The following is a 23,257-nucleotide window of genomic DNA, read 5'->3' on the forward strand; positions in this document are numbered from 1 at the left end:
AGAGCTGTGCCTAGCAGCTCGCTCGAGACTGTTATTTCGAATCGTGGATGGCTTATTTATACTTAACTAGCTGACCGGCAAACTTCGCTCCCCAAAACCTCCATATGCCAAATTTGGTTCCATTTCACAGAAAAGTTTTCGAGTTATGCAGAAATTTTTGTTTCATTTGTATGGCAGCCCCCCTTAGAGAGGGAAGGGTAGTGTCGATTCACCATAGAAACGTTTCGTGCTCCCTAAAACCTCCACATGCCAAAAAAGGCTCAATTTGCTTGATTAGTTCTCGAGTTGTTCACCACCCTCCACTTCCCCTTTTTAGAGAGGGGAACGAAGTGTCAAACCACCATAAAAACATTTATTTCTCCCTAAAACCTCCATATGCCAAATTAAGTCCAATTGCTTGATTAGTTCTCGAGTCCCCCCCCCTTCTTAGAAAGGTGGGAGGAGTGTTGAACCATCTTAGAAATGTTTCTTGCCCCCTAAAACCTCCACATGCCAAAGTTGGTTCCGTTTGCTTGATTAGTTCTTCAATTATGCAGAAATGTATGCTTCATTTACTTGACAATGTATGGCTTCATTTACTCCCCTCCTCCCTATTCACCATAGAAACGTTTCGTGTTTCCTAAAACCTTCGCATGCCAAATTTGGCTCCATTTACTTGATTAGTTTTCGAGTTATACAGAAATTAGTCTTTCATTTGTATGGCAGTTTCCCCTTAGAGAGGGAGGTGGAGTGTCTAACCGCCGTAAAATCAATTATTGCACCCTAAAACCTCCACATGCCAAGTTTGGTTTCATTTTCTCGATTAATTCTCGAGTATGCAGAAAATTGTGTTTGATTTGTATAGCAGCCCCCCCCTTAAAAAGGGGAGGAGTGTCCAACCACCATAGAAACATTTATTGCGTCCTAAAACCTCCATATGCCTAATTTGGTTTCATTTGCTTGATTAATTCTCGAGTAATGCAGAAATTCGGGTTTCATTTGTATGGCAGCCCCTCCTCAAACTATCATGAAAACCTTTCCCGGCCCCAAAAACCCCTACATACCAATTTTAATGTCAATCGGTTCAGTAGTCTTCGAGTCCATAAGAATCAGACAGACAAAAATCCACTTTAAATACATAGATTAGAGATGGGCGAGCGCTCACGAGCCGCTCATTTGAGCCGGTTCATCAGAAAGAGCGTACGATCCACGGTTCTTTAAAAATGAGCCGCGGCTCTCAAATGAACGGCTCTTAAATGAACGGCTCTAAATACCGTGGGTCTTTTTTGAACCGTGGTTCATTTAAGAGCCGTTCATTTGAGAACCACGGTTCAAAAAAGAACTACGGTTAATAAAAGAACTGTGTTTCTTTTAAGAGCCGGCTTATTGGTAAAGAACCGTGGATCGTACGCACGATCTGACGAACCGTGGCCTGTGGCAGTGCGGAAGAAATATATGTTTCTTATGCTGCTTTTTAAGCAGTTTTATTTAGCTGTTTGTATGTTTGAAAATTATGACGAATTACATATTTTCTCGAAACCCCATAAAAATGGGTATCTAATAAAAGGACTTGACTAGTCGGACACAGTTATTTATGAAAAATGTAAATCCAAAATGTCCAATTACTTTTTTCATGCCACTCCCGCATATGGGTATCAAATGAAATGATTTGACTAATATAATACAGTTAATCATGAAAACATTCCATTCGAAACATTTTAAAAATGTTTGGGATATATAACGGGGAGAAAACTGTGTCGTTATCGAAAACTGCTATACTCTCCCGACTGATAATTCGACATGATCAATATTATATCAAGAGAAATCAGTTCTAGTGATTATAAAAAAGCTCTGTAATGAATTGATTTCGGAGCTGGTAAAGTGATTCACAAATCTTGAGTCAGACGAATTAGTAGCCTAACCAATAATGCTAGATCCTCGCTTGAAGCAGCAAGGTTTTAAGGATAACACAAAGTACAACTATGCACACCAGTCGTTGATAAGGACGCTAAAAATGACATCCATAGAATAAACTACTACGAAACTACCACAAATCGTTGGTGATGAAGCGCGGTCATCTGCATGGAAGGAGTTTGATGCATTAGTTGGCAATCTTCGATCCTCACATGATCCAAAAGCTATATCTGCTATATCTACTGTAGATAAATACCTAGCAGAACTACATCTGTTGAGAATAAGCAACCCTTTGCTTTGATGGAATGGAAGGAAATCTATCTCTATCATTTTTTTTTTAAATATTATGCATTCCGGCGACTTCAGTACCATGTGAGCGAGTTTTTCCGAAAGCAGGACAAATTTGCAGTGAAAGATGTAGTAGACTTTCATCAGATAAAATTGAAAAAATAATGTTTATAAATAAAAAAAAATGAGTGGGTTATATCTATGATATAACCGCAAGGTTGACGTGGAACTACCTTAGCTTAGCAACCATTCGTTTGTATTTATTAAATTCTTGATTGAATGAAACAGTTTCCAAATTCAATTGAGTTCAATATATTTGCTCTGTGAGTGAAAAAAATGAACAAATGCCGTGTAAAGTCAATTCATTTATTGTGATTGATTGTTCTTCGTTACAAGTAAATTTAATGACGGACCTTTCACGTTTGGTATGAAGACTAGAACAAAATATATGTACGGAAGAATTATCAAACGTTTGATGAACCAGCCTAAGGCTGAAAATATTTCCAATAAAGACAAAAAAATTATCAAACGATTATTTTATTTTACATTTCCCTCTGAAGTTTACATCCCAAAAGTGTACATACTTCTCGAATCTCGAATTTGCTTGAAACTGGGAAGTTCCTTCGCTTCTAGTGTCTGCACGATTTTCCCAGGTTCCTAAGTTTAGAAGATCATGTTAGGACAGACATATTCCACTCTGCACAAAGGCAAGCGAGGACAAAAGTACTCGCAGTTTGCATTTATTTGCAGAGCCGATTTCCCCAGAAACCTCGGTTTTGAAGTCTGTGTTAGGGAAACACATTTCAATCGGAACAAAAATACCCCCGATTTGTATGAATTCGCAATGCCGATTTCCCCACGTTCCATGGATTTGAAGTCTGTGTTAGGGAAACACATTCCAGTCGGAACAAAAATACCCCCGACTTGCATGAATTTGAAATACCGATTTCTCCAGGCACCTTGGTTTAGAAATCTCTATTAGGGAACACATTTCGGTGGGAACAAAAGCTCCTCCTACTTTCGTGTGTTCTTCTTCTTCTTTTTGGCTTTAAGAGGGTTTAAACTTTTCAGTTCACTCGCCTCTAGGCTCTTTCGTGTGTTTGCAATGCCGATTTCGCTGCTTGGTTTTAAAGTCTGTGTTAGGGAACATTTTTCGATGAGAACAAAAGTCCCCCTACTTTCATGTATTTGCAATGCCGATTTCCCCAAGGCTGCTTGGTTTTGATGGCTGTGTTAGGGAAACCGTAAATCGGACCAATCAAAACGATGCAGTTAGGGCGTTTAGATAACGCCTAATATTTTACAGTTATTCAATTGTTTATCTAATGAGAAACAACATTTTGTTAGTTGCGATAGATGCGTAGAAATATTCCCTATCAAGTGATGCAAACATCTCTCCTATCCAGTACGAAATGTTCGAGCTATAAGCATTCGAAATCTTTAATTTTTTCCTGCATGTTCTGTGTTTAGGTTTTCGTTTTACCCTCCATATATTCATCAGCCATTCTTTGTATGGACACCGACTGGACAACATCGTTGCTGGACGAGCTGGACGGCGAGGGATCGAGTGCCTTTCTCAAGGCAAGAGGGCGGAGGTGGTAGCGCTGGAGTAGAATAGAGTAGAGTTTTCAAAGGGCCTTTCTCAAGGCTAGAGACGAATGAACTGCAAAAGTTTAAAGTCTCTATAATACAATACCTTCCTTCTTTCTATATATTCCGGTTAGACGTAGTCCCACGTCAAAAAAACGTAATGAAGATTATTGTGATGGAAATATATCAGAGAACCCCTTCAGCAATATTTTTACTATTCTCTGCACTGATTATTGTTTTAAACCTTATTTTTTACGTCTTCTTCTTTACATATCTGAATAAACCAGTTCTTGAAAAATCCGTCGAGTCGCTCAAATGACCCGGCGCACGACTCTGAGCCACTCAATGAAATGAACCGTTTTGCCCATCTCTAATATAGATTAGTTGGAAACGGGCGAAGACGTGGTCATTAGTTGTTCGTTATTGACGGCACTGGAAGGTAAACACACAAATCAACAGAACCAATGTATGGGAAAATGGAAATGCTTCCAGTTTTCATTAATTTTAACCGTTTATGGATCAGAGAATTGTAATGTATAGCATATCAAACAAATCTCAAAGAACTTCCGATTTGATTGTTATACAAATCATCAGAATTCGTTCGTAGTGAGAATGGTTAACTTTATTCCATAAAAACGTGACCTGTTTTCTGATTTGGAACATGAAAAATGTTCAGCGGAAAGATTTAAAATTACAAATTCCCGGTATATATTTGGCAGAATGTGTAGAAGAATTCTTTTCATCAAGTATGATTCTCTATCACCTCCAAAAAGATTTCGGGTCAGCTACCTTACACCTAGTAATAAATTAGCTGCAATAAAATTCTATCAAATGCTAATGTGCATTGGAATTTTGGGTAATACCCACCGTATGCACCAAGTTCATAAAAATCGAAGGGGGTGTCCGGCTCTCGAGTGAATATTCGCAGAAACACAAAGTAGTTTATTCCTAGGGCATATAAACAGAATCAGTTTCCTTCCGGCAATAAATACCTACGTTAGTTTGGCAAACGAGATTTAATACAGTTCGTAGAATTCATGTTTTTCCTTATTCATGTTTCACGCTTTTCGAGTCTATGTCAAAATATTTAAACATTTTTATCGAAACTGAATTTAAACGCGAATTTGATTTTTAACACGAAACATTGCGTGCATCAAACATTTCGCAAAAAAAAACGTTGAAATTCTTTCACCTGCAGCAACGGATCATTTCTCAAAAATTTGTTTTGCATCCAATGCTGTGGTTTTCTCAAAACATCGGTATCGGACCAACCAACAACAGTTTCCAGCCCACCTGCCCACCTATTTTTCGGTGCTCGTATTTTTTCAACTAATCATTCTCCGCTCTTCCGAAGCGCTCTTCCCGCGATGATCGCGGGCTGCACAAAAGCGACGATCAGTTGGCGTCGTCATTGGCTAGCGCAAGGCAGCAACCGCTCGACCCCGGCGGAACACTGAAACCCCCTGAAACCGCCTGCCCACCCGCTGCTGCCACCGAACCGGAGAAAGCCGCCCCGTGGAAAGTGAGTGGAAGAAGCCTCAGCGAAAACTTGATCGATTTTTCCGAGCCATCCGAAAGTGAAACCATTTACGAGAATTTGTGCCCCGGTCGGGTGCGAAGCGGGCGCTGCTGGCTGACTGCACCACCGGTGGATGCATGGATGACGTCCCTGCTGGTGGAGACCGAGGACTACGATGCCGGCGCGGAGGTAGCTTATCACGTGAAACACATTCCATCCGTTACGTTTGATGACATTGGCGATAGTTGGGGAGGTTGTGGCAGTTCATCATCGCGAGCGCGACTCAACTGTGTTGTTCAAGGTTATTCGAGCGACAAGGTTGAGGAGTTCCGTCAGAACGTTCTGAACGAGCGTAAGCGACAGAGGGAGGCAGAGCGGGAAGAGGAGGACCGCTCCGATTCGCTGGATCCGGTGATTATCACATTTCGGAGTTCGATTTTTGAAACAGAGAGCGACGTGCAATTGCTTGCATCGGGCGAGCGGAATCGAGAGACCGAAGCTCCTCGTCAAAACAACGCCGATAGGGATGGTCATGTGAATGACGCGATAAGCCCATATCGGGTCCAGGTAGCGCGCGAGGGCGAGGGCGATCGGTTATCGCAATGCAAACAGTGCCGCTCACTCGCGGCTAAAAAACGCTCTCTGCTGCGCGAGCATTTGCTTCGCGTTAGTTTGTGTCGGGTGGTGATTACATACGAACGTGGATTGAAGGCATTCTTGCTGATCGGGGCCGCAGCCGCCGCGGCGTGTGAATTAGTGCGCAATCGAAAGTTAGTGTTAAATAAGCGAAAAACGTACCGCAAAATCATGACAAACGAGGCCCATAATGGGTCGGTTAGTGCGCTGCTCGAATCGGTTCAAATTGACAAATATTTTCAGTTCCTGGAAGGTAACGAAACAATGATTAATCTCGCGGCAGCTAAGCGGCGCCACCGCCGCCGTCACAATGCGAGTGAGCTCATAAGTGCCGAGGTGCAGAGTAATTCCTCGAACGAGATCAGCATCAGTAGCAGTAACACAAGTGGGATTTACTCGGACTGCGGAGCGTCCCTCGATGAGAACATCTACCAGCCAATATGGACGTGCAAAACCGACGGTGGCTCCGAACCGACCTACGAATCTCCCCAGGAACACATCTACGAATACATTCGGGTTGATCCTGCCCGCGACGAGAGCGAGTGGGAAGTGGTGGATGAGTTTGCTTTTTCGAAGAATCGGCACCACTCGCTGAGTCAGAGATCACCTCCGCCGGTGCCGAATCGCAACATACGTCATCCCCTGGATCGGTACAGAAATGTTTGCATACTCTACAGCCCGACCGCGCCGAAGATCAATCGCATCGTGTACGACTATAGGCGTGATTACGTTTTCGACTATCGCAAAACGTCTGAGGATGTGTCACCTTCGGACGACGTCGACGAAGGTGATGAGGATGACGGTGAGGACCACGGTGAAGAGAACGACTCAGTACTGTGCGATAGCTGCCCAGGATCAGAGTCAAACGAGGAGGACGGAGACGAGGGCGAAGATGTCGCGGCGACGCTACGCGAGATCCCCGCGCGTAAACACAGCTGCTACTCGATACCGGACTGCGTCCAGTATTGGAAGTTTATGCTGCTGAATGTGAACTACAACGAGGACGAGGAGGACGTGGTGAGTCCGGGGGTTAGAATATGTTTCAGTCACTAACACACACGCACAAACGCATGCAAACAATAAGAAGCGCACGGCTTACGGTTTAGCTAAGGTAATTCTCAGAAATTCCAGTCTCGATAATCATCGCTGCGGGGCATTGTGATTGTGATATATTTTATTCATCAGCGGTCACTTAACCATTCAATTTATGCACCGCAGAGTCTCAAGCTGTTTTTATTCCGAGCCGTTATGGTTGATAATTACATCACAAGGGAAAGGTACAACCTGTTGAGTGCCAAGGCGTGTTGTTGTTCTGTGTTCGAGCGTGGCAATTAAAATCAATCTATCCGCGTAGCATAAGACCTCGAGTCACGTGTTTCCGTTCTTTGGATACTGTCTGTTGTCGAGCATAACTGCGTAAAACAAATAATGAGGAAAACGAGACTTGAGGAAGGGTCAATCAGAGCAACATGAGCTCAACGGCTCGTTACAAGTCAATAATTGGATAATTGTAGATTATTGAATAATGTGATTCTGGTTATTGACTTTGCTCAAAACATTTACAACTGTCCTTGATTGATTCTAAGGAAGGTTGCAATTCTAAAAGTTAATGAAGTTTATCATGAGTTTGTTCCTCCTGACCAATGGCGAGAATCAACCGAATTCGACCCGAATATCACAGTTCAGAAAGTTAGGCATCTCTAAGCGAGAAAGCGCCAAGTCCAAAGTCACTGTTCGCATATATTTTGACGTAGAACTACGTCTTTCATTAAGGGTGCCAAATCAGAAAACAGGTCACGTTTTTATGAAATAAAGTTAACGTTAATAACTATTTTTGCCACGAACGTATTTTGGCGATTTACATACCAAACGAATCGGAAATTCCCTAAGATTTAGAGACGTATGAACTCTCAGAGTTTAAAGTCTCTCTAATTCAATACCTTCCTTCCTTCCTTCCTAAGATTTGTTTGATATGCTATACATTATAATCCCATAAGCTGTATATGGTTTAATTCAGCGGTACTCAACCTCTTTCCCTTAAGGGCCACAAACACGTGTTAGTCATGATGTCCCGGGCCGCAAAAAAAAATTGGTAACGATTTCTTATGTTTTCACGATTGTTACAAATTGAATTATTGTTGTCATTTCTCAACGTTTCATACACGTAGTAGCGTCCGTGGCCATAAGCAGTTGTTTAATTTAATTTGTTGTGCTAATGAACAAATAAATACATTTTAATGAACTATTCATTCTAATAAAAAAAGTTTGAATTAGGTCCTTTTATTTGCTAATCCCTTGTGTTCGAATGAACAGGCGAACACTTCTTTTATCGATTGCTTAAGCTGCAATATTTATTTTAGTTGGTGTAATACATCGATATTAATTAACTGTTAATTATTATTACAAATTCAGTGTCGGCTTCTATGTGTACTTCGTTTACTCACGGTAACAATAGGTTAAGTGTAATATACTATAAATATAAATATATGTTTAGTTTCATAAGATGTCGTTCGTTTTTAGTTCCACGTACATTCAATTCCGTTTAATTATAAGCACTAATTTAAGTTAGTTAGGCTACTTTTAAGGAATAGTTTTAAGTATATCGAAATAAGTATAAGTTACACAATTAACCATATTCAATGAATGCTTTGTTTATGTTTTTCTTTTGTTAAGTCATCTTTTCATTTTTTTCATATAATTCTCTAACGTCATTCTTCTGTCATATACATGACCTGCTCTTCGGCAGGACCAGTACACGATGTGCTAACAGTCGCCAGGGTGACCAGCGATTCACGGCAACACCTTGTATTCACCGGGAATAATAATTTAAAAACATATAAATATACATATTATAGTTTATTAATTGTTAAGATTTTACATATTCAAATTTAATACCTAATAATCTTTAAATTACTTATACTAAGGCATAGGTACAGATTAACGTTTAGGACCTTATTTTCAACAAGCTCATCTATCAGTATGTATAATACAGCAATGTTTGCGCTTTTGTTTCTAGGAAGTAAAACAATATTAGTTCTTCTAGTAGTCCTTTTTTTCTATACATTTTAATGTTTTTATACTGTTTGATCTTTCATTAAGGTACTATTTTTTTTCTAATGTGCCGCTCCAATTATTGCCCCTGCAGGACGTTATCTAAAAGTTTAATGAGATTTTTGATACTGTGAACAATTTTCCAACACTTTATCGAGATCTGGTTTTTTGCTGCAAGCCAACCTTATTACATCATCCAGATGGGAGTCTGTAAGTTTGTTTCTGTAAACATTCTTTGTGTATTTTTCGTTTTAGAAAAAGACGATTCACACAAGTAAGTAAAACCAAAGAATGTTACTAAAATTAGAGCACTTTTTTGGACACTTTGATACTTTTGGGGAACCGTGCTCCAAAATTCTATATATTCGCTTTTCTCTCTTTTTTCTTTAAACAGAGCTAGATTGGTGTAGTTTTTAAAATCTATAAACTAGTCGAACAACTCTGAGTAATTACAATCTGCAACTGTAGCCAGCTCGGAGATTGTGGTTGTTTCTAAATGCCAGGGATTTTCTGCAAGTAACAAACATTTTTTTATTTTTCTTAGATCTTGGAACCTTTTTTTTAAATTCGTTCATCAGTGCAGTTATATAATTACATATTGATGAGCAGTTTTCTTTGGAGATGTCGATATCGTTCTCAGTAGCCTTTATCATAAAGGGTGTGTCACATCAAATTGCATCACGGTAAAAATGCTGTAGAAATTCGCCCAGTAGACCGATCCTTTTGAAAATTTTAGACAGTAAAATAAAAACTATTAAACAACTTTTGGCATTTTCTTTTTATTCATACTTCGAGTCCAAGCCCGTATGCTCGCACCTTCCTCTTTACCCCGTCCATAAGGTTCTGTACAACGTCGGGTTGTAGTTTTTTTTGAACAGAAATCCATTTTCTCTTGAAGTCCGCCTCCGATTTGACAACTTTTGGGTTCTTCCGGAGGGCCTGCTTCATAATCGCCCAATATTTCTCTATTGGGCGAAGCTCCGGCGCGTTGGGCGGGTTCATTTCCTTTGGCACGAAGGTGACCCCGTTGGCTTCGTACCACTCCAACACGTCCTTTGAATAGTGGCACGAAGCGAGATCCGGCCAGAAGATGGTCGGGCCCTCGTGCTGCTTCAATAGTGGTAGTAAGCGCTTCTGTAGGCACTCCTTAAGGTAAACCTGCCCGTTTACCGTGCCGGTCATCCCGAAGAGGGCGCTCCGCTTTCCGCAAGAGCAGATCGCTTGCCACACCATGTACTTTTTGGCAAACTTGGATAGTTTCTGCTTGCGAATCTCCTCCGGAACGCTGAATTTGTCCTCTGCGGAGAAGAACAACAGGCCCGGCAGCTGACGAAAGTCCGCTTTGACGTAGGTTTCGTCGTCCATTACCAGGCAATGCGGCTTCGTCAGCATTTCGGTGTACAGCTTCCGGGCTCGCGTCTTCCCCGCGTCTTCGCGTTTTGCCTTTCGTCGAGGTTAGGAGCCTTCTGAACCTTGTATGTACGCAGGCCCTCCCGCTTCTTGGTCCGCAGGACGAATGAACTTGATAAATTCAGCTTATTGGCGACATCCCGGACCGAACTTCTCGGATCACGTCTAAACTGCTTAACTACGCGCTTGTGATCTTTTTCACTGACGGAGCATCCATTTTTGCCGTTCTTCACTTTCCGGACGATGGTTAGGTTCTCGAAGTATCGTTTTAGTACTCTGCTGACCGTGGATTGGACGATTCCCAGCATCTTACCGATGTGCCGATGTGACAACTCCGGATTCTCGAAATGAGTGCACAGGATTAATTCACGACGCTCTTTTTCGTTCGACGACATTTTTCCAAATTTGACAGTGAAGCATGGCCAACGTGATATATACACTCTTATCTGATTTTAAAGCGAAAGTTGAAGATATAATTCCTAAAAATTAAATTTCTACAGCGTTTTTTCCGTGATGCAATTTGATGTGACACACCCTTTAGATGGAAAATTTTGTAGCCGTTTGTTCTTTATGTCTTCATGATAAATACTTAGCTTTTCCTCAAAAGCAAATAATGTATTCGCCATTTGTGAAACTATGCTATTTTCACCCTGCAAACTCCGATTGAGAATATTTAATTTTCCTGTAATATCAGATAGAAAGGTTAAAAGACACCACCATCCGTTATCTCGCAATTCAGGATACACTTTATCATTTTGCTCTAAAAACAATATTATTTCATGGCGTAAAGAAAAAAAAAACCTATTCAAAACTTTGCCTCTACTAAGCCATCGCACTGAAGTATGTAATGTAACGTCATTATAATCACTTTCCAGCTGTTCCAAAAGGCTTTTAAATGTTCTGTGGTTCAATTCTTTTGCTCGTATATAATTAACAATATTTATAACAGTCTTCATCACAGTTTCTAATTCTGTATTTGCAGCACGAGCCATCAAATTTTCTTGGTGTATAATGCAATGGAATGTAATTAAATTGGTGAAATTATATCTGTTTTTAAACAACGTAATAAATCCATTTTCAGACCCAGTCATTGAAGGACAGCCATCCGTGCACACACAAACGATTTTTTGTATTTCAATTTCATTGTGTTCTAAAAAATTGCAAATTATATCAAGGTATGCTTTGCCTCGGGTTTGACCTTTCATTGGAAGGAATTTCAAAAAATCTTCAAAGATTAAGTTGTTTTCTGTACAATATCTAACGAATACTGAGCATTGGGATGTTGCTGAAAAGTCCGTGCTGGAATCAAATGCCAAGCTAAAAAACTTGCAGTTTTTCAGATTATTTATCACATTATCGCTAATACATTTTGAAATGTCTTCAATACGCCTCATATATGTAGAATCAGAGAGCTGCAGTTTTTTTTATATCAGATAGTATTAGTTTTTTGTTGCTGAATTTATCAAAAAGTACATTGGCCGCACTAACAAAGCATTCTTTTACAGTTTCTGCATCGGTAAATGGTTTCATATGTCTGCCAAGAGTATAACAAATCTCATATGATGCTTTTGTTATCGCGGAGTCTTGTGATAATGCCACGGACATAATATTTTGCTGTTGTTGCAATGACCTCTTTAGGAAAATCAATTTCTCACTTCTTAAGGATGACCCAGGAGGAAACGTTTCGTTGAATGATTTGTGCTTCGTTGCAAAGTGACGAGAAATGTTGTATTTCTTTAATATAACACTCTCTCGGCATATTAAACAAGTAGCTTCGTTGTTTTTGTTGGGCACAACAAAATATTCCGTTTCCCACTCGTCTTGGAATAGTCTATTTTCATCACACATTTTTATTTTATTCTTCGAAGACATTATTTCGAAATTGAATAACAATTTCACACTAAACAACACTATTATCTGCAATTTCCCAGGCGAGAATAGTTTGTTTTGACCTAAGACAGGATACGATAACAGAGAGATCGAGCTCGCTGTCAATTTAACTGCTGATTTGTTGATTGTGATGACCTCGGACAAGGATAAGTAAACAAAACGGCGTTTTCAACAAATTGTATAGTGTTGCCAAAAAAACAAGAACATGAATAATATTCCAATACACACTCATCTAACATTTTATGGATGTAGTCCGCCAAAACATTATGTACAAGAACAACAGATAAAATAATTTGTTGAAAAATATGCAGTATTTTGTGGAACCATGGCAACTAAATGTTTTATGTATACATGAACAGCATATGTTGGTTTCGCTGGAAAATAATCGTTAGAAATTTTACAAAATTTGGCAACGCTGACATCTCGTGTTGTTTAGCTTCCCGGTTATTTGCATTTGGGCGGAAGAAGAGTAAGAAGCATCGTATCTTGTCACAATTTAATTTACCAGTTACTACAGGTGTGCTATAACTTTAGCATATTACACTAAAATTACTCACACAAAAAGAACTTCGAAGATTTTGCACAATTTTGCAAATTGCACAGTTGTATCATTTAAGCAAATACAGAACAAGCCAGGACCGGCAAATGGACCCCAGGCGGGCCAACCAAAAAGGCACGGGGGGCCGCAGGTTGAGTATAGCTGGTTTAAATTGATGAAAATTGGAAGCATTCTCATTTCCTCATACATTTGTTCCGTCCATTTGTGTACTTTCTCGAACAGAGCTGTCAATAACGAGCAACTTATCGACGAGCAATGAAGGGGAAATCATTAGATGTAAAGTATCCGTGAACGAAGGAAAAGAAGAAGAACGAAGGGGAATATTTGCCTAGAGTATTGGCGATCTAACGCAAAACGTAAACGATCGGTGATACATCTGGATTTTGTTTTTGAACTAAGAAAATGATGATAAGGTAACCTAAAACTTAAGAACAAATCACATATATTTTACTTCCGATATTTCGAAGGTAATTCTCACCGTTGTTTTTGATTTTTCTCTCGAATTTCCTTTTTTGATTCAACCGTTGTCAACATTTATACATTTTCACCACTGAAAGAAGTAAGAAAATGACATGTTAGATAGAAAATTGCGCAGAATTAAATTTCTTCCAAACTCATCGCAATCAATATTTTATGACTATAACATTGTGATTTATGGAAAGAACTACAAACCTTCCATAAACTCACATTGCAAAATTTAAAACCATCATCACTTTTAGCGCACCGCCGCCTAGGTGTAGATTTGTACGTTAGATCGCCAATAATCTGTGGATCTCGCTGAGGCAAACTTTCATTGTTCGTGAAGAAATCGACTGAACAACATCGTTGCTGGGCGAGCTGAGCGGCTAGGGATCGAATGCCTTTCTCAAGGCAATGGAGGTGGAGGAGTAATATGATGGATAAAGTAAAGTTTTCCAAGGGCCTTTTCAAAGGTTAGAGACGAATGAATGGAAGAAGTTTAAAGTCTCAAGCAAGGAAGGCAAACTTTCAGTATCGTTCTGTGTTCAAAGCAATGAATATCGCTTGTTCTTCCTTGTTTTGTGTCATCACATGCACATGTCTTCGTATCGGATTGAGCTGGGGACGCGACCAAATTTCTCACTCGCTGATGTCTCTGACATTGCAATCAGTACATCAAACTGACGCCATTCCATTAAGGTTCAGAACTACATAATTGAATGGGGAGTCATTAAATCAGGCTATCATCGACTCACCAAGAAAATAATTGTTCTGGAATTTTGTGTGTCATTTGGTTTCGCATGACGGTAGCAAAACTATCTCCACCAAGGATGAAGGCTAAGCTGATCGAGACCGGTAATATTAATAAAAAGGGCTTCTGTTGAGAAGAGCGCAAAGCAGAGATAAGTGTGTGTATTTTTGGTTGCTTCAAGCCATCTATATATGGAAATTTGTGTGCGTACGTGCGTACTTCATAACCCGTACGCAAGAATAGTATATACATCTTCGCTAAAACCCCATTTGTATCTGCTCCCGTGTGCATTGGCCCTGTCGTGATGCAACAATCGCCCATTTTTTTATGCTTTGATTGATGATTGATTGCTGTTGCAATTTATGCAGTCTTAATGATACATATAAACAAGGAGGAAATAGCGGGAGGGAAATATTTACGCTAGGGTATTAGTAATGAATCTTTGCTGAGGAGAATATTCAGCCTTTTTCCAAGCAGTTAACATTGTTTGTTTTCTGTCATCAATGCATTGAACTGACGCTATGGTGAAGCACGTGTTAAGGTTGTGCACCAAAATTTTTTTTGGGGAATACCAAGTTGCTCAATAAGTTATATTAAGTTATTAATTCATTTGGGCTCGCGTGTCGGTCGCACAACTGCTTTCAACTAGGGTTGTAATCTAATCTTGACCATAATGAAGCAGTGTTACTCTTTTCGAGGTTATGGAGATTAACAGATAGAGTTTATTTCGTTTATTTAGTCACTAAGAAAGTAAATGTCGTTCTAGAATTTTGTGTGGGATTTTGTTTCGCTTGCCAGTAGCAAAACTTTCTCCACTAAGGATGACAGCTGCGCTTATATCGATCATGTATTGTTCTGCGAGCACACGAATGAATCATCAAACAGTTATCGTTAAATGATTCTACAATAAAAAAAACATTTCAGGGCGACCAAACTGTTAGAATGGTTATTTAAAAATTTTCATAGCATTATAAAATAATATTCGCAATTATAAGCTAGCGACTTGAATTAAACCACAGCGTAGTTCTACGTCAACAATGCGGTCGTGGCTTGAACACAACCTCATATAATTTTTTTTGTCATTTGAACGACTACAACATAGGCATTGAACGCCACAAAATCATCTACAGCCCGCTATTGACACACGGTGTATTCGACTACCAATGCAGTAGTTTATAAGTACAACTAGCTGACCCGGTAAACTTCGTCTTCGTTGTTATGAATACCTTCAAACATTCACGTTTTCTTACTATGCGCAAGTTCATGAGTCCAATCGCAGAACTGTTCATTGGTTGATCTTCTAATCGACCCCGTTGAATTTACCTTTTACTAAAAAAAATTCCTAGTACTTCTACCGAAACTCATCATTATAATATCAGATTATTTTCGGACACAATGGAATAAATGTTTGATACAGAAAATATGATAGAATAAAGACGGACGCCTTCCCTCTTCACCCCCTAGAGTGTTTATTTCACGTCATCCTCAAAACATTCGAGATAAAAATTTGAAAAAAAAAATACTGAATGTGCATCTTACTACGGTGTATCAAGAAAAATTATCAAAAAAAAAATTTCATCAAAAATTGAAGTACTAAAAAAAATATTGAGATTTTGAATTTTTTTTTGTGATTTAGAGATTCAGTACTACTCTAATTCATATTTAAATGTGTTCCTACGACTTTTCTAGATTGATAAATATCTTCAAACTATTTTTGACGTTGGACTACGTCTAACCGGAATATAAGGGGTGTAAAATGAAAACCTAAACACAGAACATGCAGGAAAAAAAGATTTCGAATGCTTATAACTCGAACATTCCTAACTGGATCGGAAAGATGTTAGCATCAATTGATAAGGAATATTTCTACACATCTATCGCAATTAGTAGAATGTTATTTTTCATTAGATAAACAATTGAATAACTGTAAAATGTTAAGCATTATCTAAACGCCCTAACTGCCTCGTTTTGATTGGCTCGATAACCGGGTTCCCCAACACAGACTTCAAAATTAATGTACCTATGGGAATCCGCTTTGCAAATACATGCAAGTGGGAAGGGAGCATTTTTGTTCCCATCGAAGTATGGTCCCTAACACAGATTTCAAAACCAAGCAGCCTTGGGGAAATCGGCATTGCAATACATGAAAGTAGGGGGGCTTTTGCTCTCACCGAAATGTGTTTCCTAACACAGACTTCAAAAACAAGCAGTGTTAGAGAAATCGGCATTGCAAATATATGAAAGTAGGGGGCATTTTTGTTCCGACTGAAATGTGTTTGCCTAACACATACTTCAAATCAATGGAGCGTGGGGAAATTGACATTACAAAAGCGGGTACGAACACAACGCTTTGGCTCGGTTATTCAAGATTGCATTGAAGGATATGCCTTCATATATTCTGCTCACTGAATTTTTAAGCATACCATTTGATGATTAGACAAAATGTTGATAACCATTTGCTGCGATAACGCCTATTGATTCAACAATATGCGTTCGACGTACATGTCAAAATCGAAACTGAGTGCTTGAAGTTCAAGCATTCGCGGTTCGAGAAGTGCGTACACTTGAGAGAGAAATATAAAATACAATAATCGTTTGATAATTCTTCCGTTCACATATTAAGTCCTAGACATCATACCAAACGTAAAAAGACGGTCATTAAATTTACTTGTAACGAAGAACATAATCTATCACAATGCATGAAATGATCTCACATGACATTTGTTCGATCTTATCACTCACAAAGCAAATATATTGAATTCAATCGAATTAGGAAATTGTTTCATCTAATCAAAAATTTGATCAATACAAACAAATGATTACTACGCTAAGATAGTCTCACGTCAACCTTGCGGTTATATATAGATATAACCTACCCATTTTTTCATCATAAAATCTAATACTATAAAAAATTTAATACGCAGTACAAAAAATGTTTATATATTTTCTGACATTTCGAAATTTTGTAAAAGCAGAAAGTGTGTTATATCTGTGGTATAACCGCAAAGTTGACGTAGGACTATCGTTGATTTAGTGATCATTTGTTTGAAGTTGAGTCTGATTCCATTCTGAATGAATGAATAAATGAACATTTGGGGGACTTCGAAAACGAGAGCGTTACGTTGGAGGCACAAGGTTTTATACATCCAATATTGGATACGAAAATATCCTACTGATGGGGAAGAATAATCTTCAGAAGCTTTCCTGCTAATTGCACTTGATTGAAAAATCACATAACCAAATGTATTTGGTCGCAGTATTATATGGATAAAAAACATTAAAATAAACTCTTTCGCTTGGATGTAATTTTCAATTCCAAGGGGAACTGGCAGATTGTTTTTCAGCAACGATGACATCTTTCCGGAATCTTCTCGATGCTGAATAACAACCAAACGAAAAGAGTTCCGCGCGTGTATGTGTATGTGGCGGTTGCTCCGATGTCTCAAGCGGAACCGTTTTTCGATGCTGATACTCTCTTGGTCGCCTTTTCAGTGGCATCACTCTCCTCCTGATGGATTCCCTTCTGGCCTAAGGTGCACAAATAGGCTCTTGGTGACACCGTTCATCCGCGCTTTCATGATAAACGAAGAGCTTCACCACAACAGCCACAACATGCTCCAATCGCTGTTCAATTATAACTGAGTGGGTTTACGAGCGGCGCTCGCTTATATACCGATTGGTGATTTCAATAGCCTGTTTTGAAAGCAATTTTAAGGCTATTGAAACAAGTTTTTGGATCAAAAAGTAACAAATATATACCGCGTAGACATTTTATCTTTCGAATGAAGTGTTTATCATACAATTTCGTTTAGTTGTTTAAGAGCTATTAACGCTCAAAATATCGGTCTCCGGCGTAACGCATTCGTTTTCGAAACTTTGATTTTACACCCCGGTATAGAAATGAAAGACGTAGTCCTACGTCAAAAGAGTTTGTTTTGAGAATAGTGCTGAAAGATTATAGGTGTGTGTGAAACCCATTTTTATTGATGCATCTGCGCTGGTTGAATGTCGGTGCACGGAATATGGCTATACATGTGATACCAATAGAGCAACACTAAACAACATGAAGCCCGACACTTGATACTTGCAAATATTGTCATTTTATTGCCTTTTTCTGTTGCCAAAGATATAGTGAAGACGTTAAGGAATGTGGAATCACGATGGGTGTTGGTGAAACAAATATTTAATCGCATGTGGCCGAGTGCGTGTTTGTGTCAAATGCGAAAACGACCACCATGAGTGTGATGGATACTTAGTGAAATGCGTGCATTGTAATAAAGAAACAAATTACGACATATGACCAGTTCGTGTATTGTTCTTGCAATGGCAACAAAGAACTGCTTCTACAAAGTCAAGGGGAAATGACTGACTCTTTTCAGGCTCACCGAAATTTTCTAATAATTTCTAATTCATATAATTTTTTATTTATAAAATTATTGATTGTAAAAAAGCTTGCTAGTCTGTTATGTCTATCCTCGAAAAAACACCCTATGCAAAATATCAGCTCAATGGGACTTACGGGAGAGTGGCGCAAAGCGGTCAAAGTTTGAGTTTTCTGAAAATCGAAAAATCACCCAAGGGGGGAGTAAAGGAAATCGTGGTTTTCGAAAATTACTTTTCGCTTCGTAGTCCGAAAAAGTCCCACATTTGGCATCAAAAAAAAAAAATCGAAAACCCCGATTTTCTTTACTCCCCCCTTGATTGAGCTGAAATTCGGCATAGGGTGTTTTTTCGAGGTTGTGAACATTTTGTATAGGGTAACTTTTAGAAATTATAGGGCCGATTTTTTCCCATACATTCATTGGCACCCTAATGTAGAGAAATCGATCAAATCACTTACTCCTCTTTTATTCTAAGACCCTTAATTAGAATATCTCCCATTTGGCGGTTGCCACATTCAAACTGGTTCAGCTTGTGTCAAGTATATTTATTGGCCAATTGAGGGTGCCGGTGTTACCTCCAAGGGCTGTTGGTTTTAACCGCATTGGTCGGTGACCTCTGTTTTCATATCAGTTTTTCAAAATTTACCATAACTTGCAAAATTTCCTTTTAAAAACACTGATATTTCTTATATCTCATGGAAAATAATCGAGACAACGATTCTGTGAGGGAAACGTAACAATATGTGCCCTCAGATCTCACAAAACAATACTTTCCCATATGGGGCCGGGCCTACCCTCAGTTCCCTTATCAGTATTAAATAATGTTATGTTCGTGCAGAAGTATGTGTAGAGTTTACTTTCCGAACATTATTGTCATGGAATTTAAATTTCTATTCACCCTTAGGAGAGAGTGGTCCTAAATCGACTCCCTAAATCTCAGCTGAATCGGTCGTATTATTTCCGAGATAAATGTTTCCAAGACTTTTAGAGGGCACTCACGCGCGCAATTACTGTGTTTTCATTTTCGAAATTTTATTAAAAAAAATACGTCAATACGAAAATACGTCAAATATGCCACAAGCGGTTTCGAACACATACTAAACAATCGAAAATACATGTTTTTAGTCCCCATGTTTTAAAAATTGGGTATATGAAAACCCGATTATGAGTCCTAGTAAGCTTGTTATAATCTTTTTCTTCTTCTTCTCCTTCTTCTTTGTTTTTAAGAGGCGGGTCATTCGCCTCTAATTATAATCAATGTATTGGCTTTATAAAAATCTGAACGAATGTCTACATCAGGTAGGTAGTGGTATTTATGTTACCATAAGCTAGATAATCAATGTCATAACGATGAACTTACTAATTTGAATATAACTGGTATTAACAACCTCTCAAAACGAACCATTTCCCCTCCGCAGATAATGACCGAGAAGACTATCGCAGTGATAGCGAGAAATGTGGAACCGAATACACAAATATCGAGCGATCACCGGGTTAGTCTCAAAAATACCACTCACACACCTTCAGGGCTCGCTGCCCCGAACCTCCCTCACAGTCCCAAGTTCTCGGGTCCTGCAGTCAAAAGGTAATATATCTATACAATACATAGGAACTCACTTTCACACCAAATTATTCCCAACAGCAAATCACAGATCCCCGCGACGGACGGCTGCGTGGGGACGTACACCTCGAAGAGTGCCGACAACCTGCACGAGGACACTCCGGCTTCCGCGAAGGAGAAGCTTCCCAGTCCGAAGCGGGAACGGCTGCGGGACAAGATGAAGGCCGTCCTGCCGCTCAGTTCGTCCCGCAGCGCGGACGACGGGTTAGTGTTCGGCGTCGAGCTGGACCAGGTGGAGCGCGACGAGAAGCTGCAGATTCCACGCTTCGTCAGCGAGTGTCTGGAAATCCTGAAGGAGCCGGACTTCATCGAAACGGGTGGGCTGTACCGTGCGTCCGGCAATAAGAACTCCATCGAGAACATCAAGAAAAAGCTGAACGAGAAGCGGTCACCCAAAAAGTACGAGTTTCTCAAAAAGCAGGACGTTCACTCGCTGACGGGGTCGCTGAAGTTGTTCTTCCGGGAGATGAAATCACCCCTGATTCCGAGGGATGTATACGAGTTGTGTGTTCAGAAAACCAAAGGTCGGTATACGAATGACGTCTTGGACTATTAATGCAAGTCACGCTTTTCTTTCCAGACGAAGCTGAAACCATTGATAACATAAGGCTAGGTATAGACAAAATGGAGCTAATCAATAGAAATACTTTAAGGTACCTTATCCGTCACCTCAAATGGTAGGTTTAGAACAGACTATCTAAATTGCACATCTACACACTTCGATCCGCTTACAGCGTGCATCAAAATAGTCACGTAAATATGATGAATTCGTCCAACCTGGCCATCGTGTGGGGTGCGTGTCTCTTCGCCTCAACGCCCGGACTTATGGAGAGCTACGAGAGCAATGACTTGGGCCGGATCAATACGCTCGTGAGGCAGCTTATTGATTATTACGATAAGATTTTCTACAGCGATAGGGCGGATTAAAGTCAGTGGAGAAACCGAAGCAGCGATGAAGACATATCCTCTTGCAGTCGTGATAGACTGTTTTGTTTGTACAGCACTATTGTAAGTTTAAAGTTTTGTTATGAGAGTAAAAAAAAAATAAATAAACGAGATACTCGTTGCCAGCGGCTGATGCGAAGTATGGTGTTTTAAGCGGATTTTAAATATTCGATGACAATATCCATTCTAGATTAGGAACCTTCTAAATCCGTTTTTAAATATGATATTTAATCAAAAGAAGACTGCTTTCATTTTTAGTTACGGGAGTGTTCCAGTCTAGTAATTTGAAAAAAAAAACCATTTTTTGACGTAGGACTACGTCTTTGATTTCTATTTACAGCCATTCCATGCCAAACCGATATAGTGGTTCTCAGATTTTCGTCAAAAGTGGTAGTAGTATCGCAAATTATGAGACCCGTATTTTTTATTTTTTTGTTAGGGTGACCATTTCCATTTTAGGGTGATCCAAAAAAAATCATTTTCTCGCATTTTTGCCAAAAATGACTTTTTTCGAAAATTCATAACTTTTGAACTACTAAACCGATTCAAATGATCGACATATCAAATTAAAGCTAATTACCTTTCCTGAAACAAATACTATACCTACAGAAAATTTGAATTCTGCTCTCGTTATTATTGATTATATTCGTTTTTTAATGTTTTCATAGTCTCGGGACCAAAGGCGCTATAGTTTTTTATCTCGAAACCAGGGAGGCGAGTTTTTTTTTCGTTTTTGAGTTATGATTTTTCAAAGTTAGTCCAGAAAATCATTTTTTCCCTTCCTATCCACTACAAAAAATCATAACTTTTGATCTACTGGACCGATTCAGATGATCGACATATCAAATTAAAGCTAGTCTTGTTGAAAAAATTGAAAAAATACTACGCTGTGAATAAAAATGGATTTTATTTTCGTGATAATTGATTATATTTGTTTTTTATAGCTTACATCGTGTCGGAACCAAGGGCGCCATATTTTTTCATATTTTTTCCCGAAAGCTGAGGTTTTTGCACATAATATATCTGAATACCAGAGGGGTGTTATTTTTCGTTTTTGAGTTATGATTTTTCAAAGTTAACATGTTTTCAGTTTTCATTCAACACTTCTATGCGACTAGACTGGATGTATGTGATCATAATCCAAGGGGAAAATGATGTTTTAGACCATTGGGTAACTTTGAAAAATTATAACTCAAAAACGAAAAAAAAACGCCTGCTTTATTTCAAGATATGTTATGTGAAAAATTCTCAGCTTTCGAGAAAAAATATAACAAACTATAGCGCGTTTGGTCCCGAGACTATGAAAACAATAAAAAACGAATGCAATGAATAATAACGATAGCAGAATTCAAATTTACTGCAGCTATAGTATATTTTAAAAAAGACCAGGTGATTGGCTTTAACTTGATATATCGACCATCTGAATCGGTTTAGTAGTTCAAAAGTCATGAATTTTTGAAAAAAGTCATTTTTGACAAAAATGCGAAAAATTTACCACCCTAAAATGGAAATGGTCACCCTAACAAACAAATAAAAAATACGGGTCTCATAAATTGCGATAAAGAACAAAACTACCACTTTTGACGAAAACCTGAGAACCACTGTATCGGTTTGGCATGGAATGGCTGTATAGGGAGGTCACTCTACGAAAAATGTAACGTTTATTAAGAGTTTTCAAATGCATATTACGCAGAATAGTTCTTACGATATATGTTATAATATACCATTAGACGGGAAATTCATGCAGCAATTGTTTCGCCTGAGATATCAACAGTGGAAACAATAAAACAAGTGAGAAATATAACAAATAAAAGAGGTGTGTTTTGCGAGCAGATGCGAAGGAATCATGCATTATGCATTCTTTCTCTCAACATCGTTCCCAAGAATGTTGCATGCAACACAAAATTGTGTGCACTAATCCGTTCTATAAAACAAATTCAGTAATCAGATGCATGATTTCATGCATTACTCAAATTTCATGGAAGATTTCATAAAGGCAACGAGGAAAATGTCACCCATACAGAGATTGTTCGTCAATACGGCCGAAATATCAATAGAATTATCAAATTTTACTTCATCTGTCATTCCACCTTGTTATGTGTCATACTGATATTCCGTAATCATTTTCAGTTAGACAGTTTAACTTGCTGCCAGAAGCTTATTTTCTTTTTTTTTCGTTGCGAACTGGTTATGAGTACATATAACAAACGACCCTATTCAGGACTACTATTTGGAGTTTCAAAACAGTTAAACTAACAGATTT

The 23,257-nt window shown here is 38.9% G+C and overlaps 1 protein-coding gene across 2 annotated transcripts in view; it reads left to right on the forward strand.

Moving 5' to 3' along the window:
- Positions 1-21,133, forward strand: part of LOC129762159 (uncharacterized) — a 41,656-nt gene extending 20,523 nt beyond the window's left edge. For both annotated transcript variants that reach the window (XM_055760164.1, XM_055760165.1), the window contains exons 3-7: positions 5,126-6,943; positions 19,847-20,013; positions 20,071-20,573; positions 20,630-20,726; positions 20,784-21,133. In XM_055760164.1, the coding sequence (XP_055616139.1) occupies positions 5,126-6,943; positions 19,847-20,013; positions 20,071-20,573; positions 20,630-20,726; positions 20,784-20,976 (2,778 nt within the window). In that variant the 3' untranslated portion in view covers positions 20,977-21,133. The remainder of the gene's footprint in view (positions 1-5,125; positions 6,944-19,846; positions 20,014-20,070; positions 20,574-20,629; positions 20,727-20,783) is intronic.
- The last annotated feature ends 2,124 nt before the right edge of the window (positions 21,134-23,257 follow it).

This window comes from Toxorhynchites rutilus, chromosome 1 (assembly GCF_029784135.1).
Source record: "Toxorhynchites rutilus septentrionalis strain SRP chromosome 1, ASM2978413v1, whole genome shotgun sequence".
Classification (NCBI taxonomy): Eukaryota; Metazoa; Arthropoda; class Insecta; order Diptera; family Culicidae; genus Toxorhynchites; species Toxorhynchites rutilus.